Source organism: Bufo bufo, chromosome 7 (genome assembly GCF_905171765.1).
Source record: "Bufo bufo chromosome 7, aBufBuf1.1, whole genome shotgun sequence".
Taxonomy (NCBI): Eukaryota; Metazoa; Chordata; class Amphibia; order Anura; family Bufonidae; genus Bufo; species Bufo bufo.
The window spans coordinates 198,994,765-199,007,171 of NC_053395.1; the positions used below are offsets into that span (position 1 = coordinate 198,994,765).

Consider the following 12,407-nt stretch of genomic DNA (forward strand, 5'->3'; position numbering starts at 1 on the left):
ATATAGTGATAACACCGCCATACAATGATAAAACCACCATACAGTGACCGGAGAAGGCTACTTTCACACTAGCGTTCGGGGCTCCGCTTGTGAGCTCCGTTTGAAGGGTCTCACAAGCGGCCCCGAACGCATCCGTACTGCCCTAATGCATTCTCAGTGGATGCGGATCCGCTCAGAATGCATCAGTTTGGCACCGTTTGTCCTCCGCTCCGCTCAGCAGGCGGACCCCTGAACGCAGCTTGCAGCGTTCGGGTGTCCGCCTGGCCGTGCGGAGGCAAACGGATCCGTTCAGACTTACAATGTAAGTCAATGGGGACGGATCCGTTTGAAGCTGACACAATATGGCTCAATTTTCAAACGGATCCGTCCCCCATTGACTTTCAATGTAAAGTCAAAACGGATCCGTTTGCATTATCATGAACAAACATGTTCATGGTAATGCAAACGGATCCGTTCTGAACGGATCTAAGCGTTTGCATTATAGGTGCGGATCCGTCTGTGCAGATAACAGACGGATCCGCACCTAACGCAAGTGTGAAAGTAGCCTAAAAGGGTATAAGAGGGCACAGTACAGGGAATGACTAGGGGCACTGCACATGGTGTGGAAGGAGGGCACAATGCAGGGTATAAAGGGGCACAGTACGGGGTGGGGGGCACAGTCACATGACCCTGTGACGTTAGAAGGTCCTTATGGTGAATGCGGTTCAGATGCCACCATAATGACAGGCAGAGGAGTGAGACGGGGCCCTGGATGGACAGGAGGGGTGGACACAGCAAGTAGGTGGAAGGGGCTCTGAGGGGGATTCATACAACAAGTAGGGGCAGGAGGTCTGTGCAGGGCAGCAATAGGAGATAGGAGGGTGGAACAGGAGCTCTGGATACATGAGGGAGGAAAGGAGACAGCAGGGGCTCCATAAGGGTGATATAGGACAGGATATGGGGGGGGGGGGGAGGTGTCATGGAGACAAACTGCTTAATAAAACAGTAACACAACTAAATAGAATGAAGCAGCAGTGTCCCCCCCTTTCCTTCTGTCCCACAGAGAAGAGACAGTCACAGTGCAGACTCACAGACTGTCTCCACACTTCTCTGCTCCAGCTCCAGCCGTGCGGTCTCTCTCCAGTCTCCTCAGGCAGCGTGTGTCCTGTGTAGAGGGGGCGTGTCCTGAGTCTCTGCAGCTCAGGGGGCCCACCAGAGGGGTACTGCGTATGCGTATGTGAAAGGACAGCAGTGAGAGCTCCCATCTGTATTGATGGAAGTGCTCATAGCAGCTCAGTGGGCCCCCCCAGGAGCATTGGGCCCCGGCACTTGCCCGGGGATGCCGGGTTATGACGCCGGCCCTGCATCTACTACATCATCTGTACTCAGAGAGTTATCACTGTGTTATCTGTAGTGTTACATAGGACTGCAGGTGATATCTACTACATTATCTGTACTCAGAGAGTTATCACTGTGTTATCTGTAGTGCTACATAGGACTGCAGGTGATATCTACCACATTATCTGTACTCAGAGAGTTATCACTGTGTTATCTGTAGTGCTACATAGGACTGCAGGTGATATCTACTACATTATCTGTACTCAGAGAGTTATCACTGTGTTATCTGTAGTGTTACATAGGACTGCAGGTGACATCTACTACATTATCTGTACTCAGAGAGTTTTATCTGTAGTGTTACATAGGACTGCAGGTGATATCTACTACATCATCTGTACTCAGAGAGTTATCACTGTGTTATCTGTGGTGTTACATAGGACTGCAGGTGATATCTACCACATTATCTGTACTCAGAGAGTTATCACTGTGTTATCTGTAGTGTTACATAGGACTGCAGGTGATATCTACCACATTATCTGTACTCAGAGAGTTATCACTGTGTTATCTGTAGTGTTACATAGGACTGCAGGTGACATCCACTACATTATCTGTAAAAAGAGGCGTGTCCACAGGTTGGGGGGGGGGGGCAATACATGGCTTGCCCTGGGTGCTGGCAACCCACGCTACGGGTACGCCACCACTGCTCAGGGGCCCACCGGGGGATTCCCCTGTGCCCCTATGGGCCAGTCTGAGCCTGCTATGAGGGGGCACAGCTGGGCATATTTCAATGAGGGGCCACAGCTGGGCATATTACTGAGGGGGCACATATTTGGGCATCGCTACAGTGAGAGGGGCACATATCTGGGCATAACTACTGGGTGGGATTAGGTGTATAATTATATTTTGGGCGGAGTTAGAGGCGTGGCCTAGTGCTGCAGGGCCCATAATGTCCCTCTTCCTTCTTTTCAAAAGTTGGGAGGGAGTCAGGGACATTTCTTTACCGATGATTTTCACCCATTTATGTGTATTTCACAAGTTAATCGCACACTTATACCCAGTTAAATAGCTTTATCCTTTCTATTATCTAGGAGATTTCTAGAGAAATAGAAACCGCCTCCAGCGCTCGAAGAACGCCTCATGAGACTTCGGTCGGGGAAACTAGTTTCGTATAAACCCACTTGGTAACAGATGACGCGTTTGTGTAGCCAATCAGAAAATTCCTTCCGCCGCCTGGCTGTCAGGGCCGTATAAGCGGAGTGGGCGGGGACTTGCAGTCTGTTTCCAAAGTGCGGAGAGGAGGGAGTCGTCTGTGGTCGGGAGCGGCGCGGTCCGGTGGGTTTGTGATGGAAGCCCGGCGGTTGGCGCAGCTGCTGTGCCTGGTGCTGACAGTGTGCACGGCGGTGCCAGGCTGTGCCTCGTCTCCTCCCGGAGGTAACTGTCTACCTCTTTCACGTCGCCTGCGACTTTTGTCCTGTGTCGCTTGCACTTTCCCTTTTGCATTGTCTCCTGCAAGTTGCTTGCTCCTTTTCTGAGTCGATTTTGTCATCTAGCACTTTTTTTTTTTTGCATAGGACTGCGGCTGAACCGACTGCATGAGCTTATTCTAAAGCGTTAGGGCCATGCAATCACTCGCTTGACACACTCAGCTCTGCTACATCTGCCTTGTATCGTTTATAGCTGAGTTATTATAATCCAGAGTCCAGATGAAACCTGGCTTTGTGGTGTAAGGAACAGAGGTTGTGCAGGGTGTTGGAATGGCAAGGGTTAATGTTATTGCTTATTAGGTGTTATTCGGTCATTGCCATATTTTGGAGTCCACGTAGTTGTCAGAGGTGAGGGTTGTCGCTGGCGCCACGTAACGTACACCACATTTATTGTGAGATATATTTTATTTTTTTGGAAGCTGAGTCATGCCTCAAATCAAAATAATGCCGCCCAGTGATGATATACCCCCCCCCCCCCCAATCTCTGTGCGTGTATATTACCGTACCTATCGCTAGGACGGGGCCCCTTCCACAGAGATTCCAGACTATCGAATGCTGGATTCATGGAGTTCACCGTAAATCACATCTATACAGATTGACTTCAGTTGCTTGTTTTGTGTCAGATGATTTACCCGCACGTATTGACTCTCGTGACGGCACTTTTATATGGCGCATGTGACTTGGCTGAAGATGCCGCAGACGTCTTGTATCTGTGATGGACGGTGCCCATACCTGAACAATTAAGACCCACGCGTCAATCCTCTGGTCTCGCCTTCCAAAATATTCCTGCTCATGGCATCAAGATGACTCTGCTCTCAGCGGTGACCATAGGGTGAGGCCTGCTGCATCGCCTTGCTTGTAGGGTCAGGCTCTCAGCGGTGCCCGTAGGGTCAGGCTCGCCTCATTAAACACAGTGCCCATAGAGTCTGGCTCACAGCGGTGCCTGTTGGGTCAGGCTTTCCTCGTTACTGTGCCCATAGGATCATAGATTGCATGTAGCGTCGGGCTTGCCTTGCTCTGGTGCCCATAGGGTCGGGCATGCTGTGTTGCATTTCCCATAAGGTCATGCATTGCTTGGAGGGTCAGTCGTGCCTTGCCGTGGTGCCCAAAGGGTCAGGCTTGCCATGCTGCATTTCTCCTAGGATTAGGCTCAACAGGGTGCTCATAGGGTCAGGTTTTCCATGCTGCATTTCCTGTTGGGTCAGGTTTGCCTTGCCCTGGGGCCCCTAGGGTCAGGTTTGCCTCGCCTTGCCCTGGGGCCCCTAGGGTCAGGCTTGCCATGGTGCATTTCTAGTAGGGTCAGGTTTCTCTCGCCGTGGTGCCCATAGGGTCAGGCTTGCTTTGCTGCGGTGCCGGAAGTTCTACGCTCACATTGCTAGGCTATTTGCAGGGACCGCTCAGCATTTGCAGGGACCACTCAGCATTTAGCACGTGTCCTATGTGACAGATTGCAGCCCCTGTGGTCACGTCCTTCAGCCATCTGTGGCGATGTGATCTTCTCACCCGTCATATAGTGCACACTCTGATATCGCCATACGACAGGGTGATGACACCGCACACCCACATCACCAACGCATCGGGCAGGGCTTCTTGTCCAGACTTGCCTTGTGCTTGCACAGTAGTGGATGCATGGAGGACGGTTGTAGTGGAAACGACTCTTACTATGTCTATTATTGATATTAGTACAGGCTTCAGAAAGTTACATATTAACCATTGCTGATAATTGGTATCATAGCCATTCATAACTCACTGCTGCAATGTGAGCAGACATCCAACCAGTCACTGACCGCTGCACTGAAGGCACGAAGCCAGTAGGACCTAGTTCACACATCAGTGTTTGATCAGTGATTGTGAGTCAAACACAATTTCATGTAATAAAAGATGTATTACAGCCACTGAGCTATTCAATAAAATGTATATGTATAGCGCCACCTGCTGTTTGTTCTTTTCCTTTTTCCCTCTGTTCACCTCACTGAGGGGGTCACACGCACTGAGTTTAAATCTTTACTATACCAGCCATAACTTGTTACAGCAGAAGGGGCACGCCCACGGCGCTGCCCACTTGAAACAAATCTAGCAGAACAAATTTAGGAATGAATGTGGAGATGTCCGGATCCATGTGAGGTACAGGGCTGGTTCTAGCTTTGTTAGAAAGAGATTGTCATGTACTATATGATGTCGATTTTAAATTTTTTATTTTTTTTTACATAAATCATGGCATTACCCCTTTAGGGTGGTTGTCTGGCTTTCAAACCCTTTTTGGCAACCTCCTTTCCCCACCGGCTCTGTGGAGGTAATAATACTTACCTGCTCCCCAGCTCGCTTTTCCGGCTTCTTAGGTTCACCACCCTTTGGTCCCAGCTTGTAAACTTCCATGATGGACAGGGGTCACATATGACCTGACATAGCGGTGACGTGTCCCCCATGCGGACACATCACTGCTGCAGCAGCACACCTGACCCCTGTCAAATTGGAAGTGGGACCAGAGCGAGGCAGCAGCAGGGGACCGAAGGAGCCAAAACCCTGCAGTGGGTAGCAGGTAAGTACGCTTCCTTCCGCTAGTCCCACGAGGTGGTGGTGGTGTCCGGCCATAAATCCCCTGAATGTGGACAACCTCTTTAAATGCTGCATAGACTCTGTGTGTGAATCCGACCCAACGGAGATTGAGTTGCTAAGTGTCACAGAATGGCTATGCCCCCCATAATAAATTAAGTGTGCCAACAGAGTGCCCCCCAATAAAAATAAAAAAATCACATTAATTTTAAAAATAACTTGAATACCGTGAACATTTGTACTAAGCTCCCCCGTCTTTCTCTCTGCAGAACACACCTTTGAAATCCTCCATGACCAGTCCGGTAAGTGCCTTACGGCGCAGAATGACCGGCTGTCCGTCGATAACTGCTCACAGGCCAATAATTCCCTCTGGAAATGGGGCTCCGCTCATCGCCTCTTCAGCTTGGGAACACAGAAGTGCCTCGGAGTTGACGTTTCGAATCCTAAGGATCCCTTGAAGTTAGTTTCTTGCGACTCCACGCTAATGCTGTGGTGGCGATGTGAAGGGCGAGGCGTATCCGGTGCCTCCGGATATGGACTAAGTGTAAAGGACGGAGCTGTGACCGTGGCGATGAAAGCCAAGGATGAATGGCGACAGAAGGGAAAACCTGAGGCGATATGCGATGTTCCATATCATGGTAAGCGGTGGGGTTTGATGGCCTTTTAATGGAAATTGTCGAGGCTAAAATTCCTGTAATCCAGTGTCGTGTCTTGATAGGTGCCGATGTGTCAGATAGTCTTTGAGAAAAGTGGCTGTGCAGGATTAGATAAACAGGACTGCTTTGTTCCAGGGACAGCACCACCCCCTGTACATAGGTTGTGTCTGGTATTGCAGCTCCGCTTCATTGAAAGGATGGGACTGAGCTGCAATACCACACACAGCCTGTGGGCAGGGTTGGTGCTATTTGCGGAGGGAAACAGCCATTTGACGGGACAAAAAATAACACCGTACCAATATGCTACAAAATGCATCTTTATTTGTTAAATAGTAGGAAAAACCCAGTAAAAATAAAACATGCTATACATCCACCCATGCAAGACTAGAGGGTGCCATCATAGGTTAGTTTAATAATAATAATCTCACTGATAAAAAAAAAATATACTGATACCGTATTTTCGCCTTATAAGATGCGCCTTTTTTTCTTTTTTTTTTACCCCCAAAGTTGGAGAGAAATGTCAGTGCGTCTTATAGGGTGAATACTAATACAGGTGAATACAGAGCTCCTTCTACTGGCTGTTCTTATCATCTGGTCTTCTCCGTCAGGGCTCCAGATGCTGTGCTGTGACCTGACGTGAGGACTTAAGTGCGCTCGGTGACCTCTCTGGCGGTCAGATTAACATTGGGGGTCTGAGCTGAGGTCCTCCTCCTCCTTTGGTCGGATGCGTTTTGTAGGGCGAAAAAATACTGTACATGAAATACACTGCTCAAAAAAATAAAGGGAACACTTAAACAACACAATGTAACTCCAAGTCAATCACACTTCTGTGAAATCAAACTGTCCACTTAGGAAGCAACACTGAGTGACAATCAATTTCACATGCTGTTGTGCAAATGGGATAGACAACAGGTGGAAATTATAGGCAATTAGCAAGACACCCCCAATAAAGGAGTGGTTCTGCAGGTGGTGACCACAGATCCCTTCTCAGTTCCTATGCTTCCGGGCTGATGTTTTGGTCACTTTTGAATGCTGGCAGTGCTTTCACTCTAGTGGTAGCATGAGACGGAGTCTACAACCCACACAAGGGGCTCAGGTAGTGCAGCTTATCCAGGATGGCACATCAATGCGAGCTGTGGCAAGAAGGTTTGCTGTGTCTGTCAGCGTAGTGTCCAGAGCATGGAGGCGCTACCAGGAGACAGGCCAGTACATCAGGAGACGTGGAGGAGGCCGTAGGAGGGCAACAACCCAGCAGCAGGACCGCTACCTCCGCATTTGTGCAAGGAGGAACAGGAGGAGCACTGCCAGAGCCCTGCAAAATGACCTCCAGCAGGCCACAAATGTGCATGTGTCTGCTCAAACGGTCAGAAACAGACTCCATGAGGGTGATATGAGGGCCCGACGTCCACAGGTGGGGGTTGTGCTTACAGCCCAACACCGTGCAGGACGTTTGGCATTTGCCAGAGAACACCAAGATTGGCAAATTCGCCACTGGCGCCCTTTGCTCTTCACAGATGAAAGCAGGTTCACACTGAGCACATGTGACAGAGTCTGGAGACGCCGTGGAGAACGTTCTGCTGCCTGCAACATCCTCCAGCATGACCGGTTTGGCATTGGGTCTGTAATGGTGTGGGGTGGCATTTCTTTGGAGGGCCGCACAGCCCTCCATGTGCTCGCCAGAGGTAGCCTGACTGCCATTAGGTACCGAGATGAGATCCTCAGACCCATTGTGAGACCATATGCTGGTGTGGTTGGCCCTGGGTTCCTCCTAATGCAAGACAATGCTAGACCTCATGTGGCTGGAGTGTGTCAGCAGTTCCTGCAAGACGAAGGCATGGATGCTATGGACTGGCCCGCCCGTTCCCCAGACCTGAATCCAATTGAGCACATCTGGGACATCATGTCTCGCTCTATCCACCAACGTCACGTTGAACCACAGACAGACTCTCCAGGAGTTGGCAGATGCTTTAGTCCAGGTCTGGGAGGAGATCCCTCAGGAGACCGTCTGCCACCTCATCAGGAGCATGCACAGGCGTTGTAGGGAGGTCATACAGGCACGTGGAGGCCACACACACTACTGAGCCTCATTTTGACTTGTTTTAAGGACATTACATCAAAATTGGATCAGCCTGTAGTGTGTTTTTCCACTTTAATTTTGAGTGTGACTCCAAATCCAGACCTCCATGGGTTAAAAAATTTGATTTCGTTTTTATTTTATTTTTGTGTGATTTTGTTGTCAGCACATTCAACTATGTAAAGTACAAAGTATTTCAGAAGAATATTTAATTAACTCAGATCTAGGATGTTATTTTTGTGTTACCTTTATTTTTTTGAGCAGTGTATATTTTTGGATGTGACTTTATTATATACTTCTGTTCTAGCACATGTGACTGCTGAGGCCAGTGATTGGCTGCAGCGTTCATAGGACTAAATCACTTCATGTCCGGGCGGGGGAGGAACAGGGAAGCAGTTGGGAACGAAACCACTACACTAGATTTTTTTTTTTTTTTTTTTTTTTTTTCTATTGACTGCAGGTTTTGACCATTAGTTATCAGCTCCTAGGCCGGACAACTCCTTTAACAATATTACCCTTGCTTTACTTTTTTTTTTTTTTTTTTGAACTGTAACCTAATCGGTGGCATCCACCATTCAGACCAGCACGTATTTAGAAATGCCAGCGCTGCTTCATCCTAACTGAGAATAGACCTCATTCCCGTGAATAAGATTTGTCTCCTCCATAGACTTCTGGGACTCTCGGAGCCTGTATGCAGATAGACCAGTTTTTTACTGGAAAGGGAGCAAACTAACCAGTAGGGGCAGTTTTGGCATACCAGTGAAATATGAGTGCACTAAAGGTATGAGGTGCAAACGCAACAAAATGAGTCCAAGCCAAGTATGAGGAACCTGTAAATCGTGTCTTGGGCTACTTTCACATTAGTGACAGCCTGCCGGATCTGTGCTGCCGCTAGTGCACTTAAGCCACTGGAGGTCCGCTCCGGCCCCATTGACTATGATGGAGTCGGGCCGGAGGTCCGGCGGCAGCACCGCAAACATGCAGAGAGGTGACCAGAATAAAACTACAGCAGCACAGATCCGGCGGGTGAGAAGGCTGCTGCTAATGTGGCATTATCCACTTTTTATGCCTTTTTTTTTTTTTTCTTCACGTTGCAAAAAAAAAAAAAAATCCCTGTCCATTAATTTTAGCTGCAGAAGACTGAAGGGTTAAATCTGGGCATCCACATACGACCACGTTCAGATAAAGTCTATTGACAGTTATGACTGCTTATTCTCCCATACACATGCATGCTCAGCTCGGCTGAGAATGCGTATGTAGCGATAGGAGAGAAATCCTCATCTCCCGAGAACAAAAGGATCTGGTAGTTTAAATCTATTGTGCCCAAAGGGGGTTGTCTCAACAAAGACATTGACGTATTGCTAGGATATGCTAACAGTCATGTAGTTGTGGGTCCCACCTCTACGACCCGCTGCTATCTTCAAAACTGGGCCCCTGAAATGAATGGGTAGCAGACACGCGTGCAGCCACCCTCTGTTCACCAATATGGGAGTAATGAAAATGGTTGAGTGTTGGCTCTATTTCCGCCAGTCCCATAGCGGTGAATGAGTGGCCGCACTTGTGTGGTGCGCGCTCCTTCACTTCGGGAGCACTGTTCTGGACCAGCACCTATCTGACATTGATGGCATATCCAATGTCTGAGATGGGCTAACTCCTTTAAAATACTTCAACTTCAGCCCTCGGGGAACTGTTAGGAGTCAATCATACACTTTAGATCTCATGGCCCTCTAGCTGTTGCAAAACTACAACTCCCAGCATGCGCTGATAGCTGTAGGCTGGCCGGCTATAATGGAAGTTGTAGTTTTGCAGCAGCTGGAGGCCCATGAGTTTGACATGGCTGCATTAGATGCTTAAAATTTCCAGGTTCGGCCAACATGTACCCTAGGTGTGTGTATCAGGAAGCGTGACTTCTCTCTACAGAAGCGATGAAAATCCACGGCCCCTATCCTAAATGTCACACCTAAGCCATAAATACCTTGCCGTCTACTTGCTCATGTTCAAGGATTTCTCTTCCTTTTTTCTCTTTTTTCTTTTTTATGTTTGTGTGCTCGCCAACACCTGCAGTAAAAACAAAGGTACAACTCTTTAATATTTGAATAGTCGTCGCTCCTGCCCTCCAACGTGACATGCGAGGGGATGGGAAGTGTTAATTAGGCTGCCCCCCTATTAATCTTCCAGGCCCATAGCAGCTGCTACAGTAGCCTTTTTGTGCATTTAGAGGTTACATTTTGGGTGATTTTGCATGGGGGGGGGGGGGAAGGGGATTTATGCTGAACCTTGAGATTGTTTCAAGCCTCTAGATGCATTGCAGAGGCGTGGGGCGTAGACTCAAGAAGAAGTCTAAACCTGCAGAAAGCTTCAGCCGTATTGAGGAAGTATCGATTCTACTTGACGACATATTTTGGCACCTGCTTTATGGTTTTATATGTGTGGAGAGGACGCGCAGTTGTGGTTGATAGAAGGGACAAGAGTGAGGTGTGGAACATTTACAAGAGCGCAGAAAGATTCCTGCCCCGCTCCTTCAGCTTGCAGCAGTTCCCATCTCTAACCTCAGAATGTGACAATTTACCAAATTTCCTGAATGTGCAGAAGCAATGGCTGTGCACAGTTTACCGCTCCTGCATCGCATCAGCCACAGGCCAGTCTTTCATCTTCAAAGCTCCTTTCTGTAAACTGAGGCGTGCCGCTGCGGGCGTATCGCTGAGCCATGGGCAATATTCACACCTTCAAGATCTGATTGCGATTTAAGGCGCTGCTATCCTTATGCGGATCCTCTGGCACATCCTTGGCAGAAATGGATGTCTCCTGTGGAACTCTTGTAAATTTGCCATGCACAAAGCCGGCCCATGAATATATCCGTGTAGTTCCGCCCGATCCGTTCTTTCACTGGGTTTCATTCAGACTCTTTTACTTTAAAAGCAACCAGACATAGAGCAGCGCCTCAAGATGATACCGTACTTCAAGGAGAATGTCACCTGGGCAGGAATTTCCGCTGCCGATCAAACGCGTAACAAATCAACTGCAAAAACCACATGTGTTTAAAGGGGGGAAAAAAAAGTTCTCTTCCAGTAAACTGCTGCAACACATCATAATTTTATTTTTTTTAAATGTTTTACAGCTTTTTTTTTTTTTGGCACTTCTATGGGAGAGTTTTTTCTAGGCTCTGTGACCTGTATAAGGAAAAAATAGCTAAGCTCTTACAGTCCCCTATTGGGAGTGGTGGATCCTGTGTTATCTATACACAGAGCTGATATTATTGCAGGATTACAGTAACAGAGAAGCAGGTAACTGTAGTAAAGTGATCTGTGCAGACAAAGAACTGGCCAGAGCGAAAACTTCAGGATTTTATGGTTGTTTAACTATAGAGATTGACATGGAAAATTTAAATTAACATCCAAAAATTCTTAAACTGTTGTAAAATATAAAAAAAAAGATATTTAAAGATTAGGGGGGTCATTTATTATACTGAAATATGCCTAAATCAGGCATAATAGTTGCGCTGCTATCTGCGACCCGCTCAGATATATATTTGCAGCCACAAGCAACATGCACCTGCGCATTCGCATGTGCTGACCCCTCCCCCCCCCCCCCCCCCCCTTTGTTTGTGGGTGCCAGGTCTTAAACTGTGGGTGGGGAAAGGAATGAGCCAGCAGGCCGGTCTCCTTTACTATTTTCTACACCTGTTTTATGGGGGGGGAAAAAAGGTCTAAATATACTACCGCCGAGGGGCCCGTCACATGTTGGGGGGGGGGGGGGGGGGGGGGGAGGGAGGGGTTGAGAAATTGGATAACCCCTTTAAGAAATGTGCTCCAAGGTAATTTTCTGATCACACACTGGCTTTAAATGTAGATTTGTTATGGAAGTCATTTTATGGATTGCAAAAGGTAAAGTCCGCAGTGAAAACGCACAGCACAATTATTTATGCTGCAAATTCAAAATCTGGACCGTGGGTTGAATCTGTTGTGGAGACTATGCCGCTTGATTTGTTGAAAATTGAATTCCGCTTTGTTGCTGCTATGAAAACCATGGATGAATATGTGCAGCATATCCTCCTCAACTGTAACCTTAAGGCCTATTGCACACGACCGTATGGCTTTTTCAGTGTTTTGCGATCCGTTTTTCACGGATCCGTTGTTCCGTTTTTTGTTTCCGTTGTGTTTCCGTTTCTGTTCCGTTTTTCCGTTCCGTTTTTCCGTAGGGCATATACAGTATACAGTAATTACATAGATAAAATTGGGCTGGGCATAACATTTTCAATAGATGGTTCAGCAAAAAACGGAACGGAAACGGAAGACATACGGATGCATTTCCGTATGTGTTCCG

At 47.9% G+C, this 12,407-nt stretch overlaps 1 protein-coding gene across 1 annotated transcript in view; it reads left to right on the forward strand.

Moving 5' to 3' along the window:
* The first annotated feature begins 2,576 nt into the window (after positions 1-2,576).
* Positions 2,577-12,407, forward strand: part of LY75 (lymphocyte antigen 75) — a 79,217-nt gene continuing 69,386 nt past the window's right edge. Inside the window, exons 1-2 of the mRNA XM_040440310.1 lie at positions 2,577-2,748; positions 5,624-5,992. Coding sequence (XP_040296244.1) covers positions 2,661-2,748; positions 5,624-5,992 — 457 coding nt within the window. The 5' untranslated portion in view covers positions 2,577-2,660. The remainder of the gene's footprint in view (positions 2,749-5,623; positions 5,993-12,407) is intronic.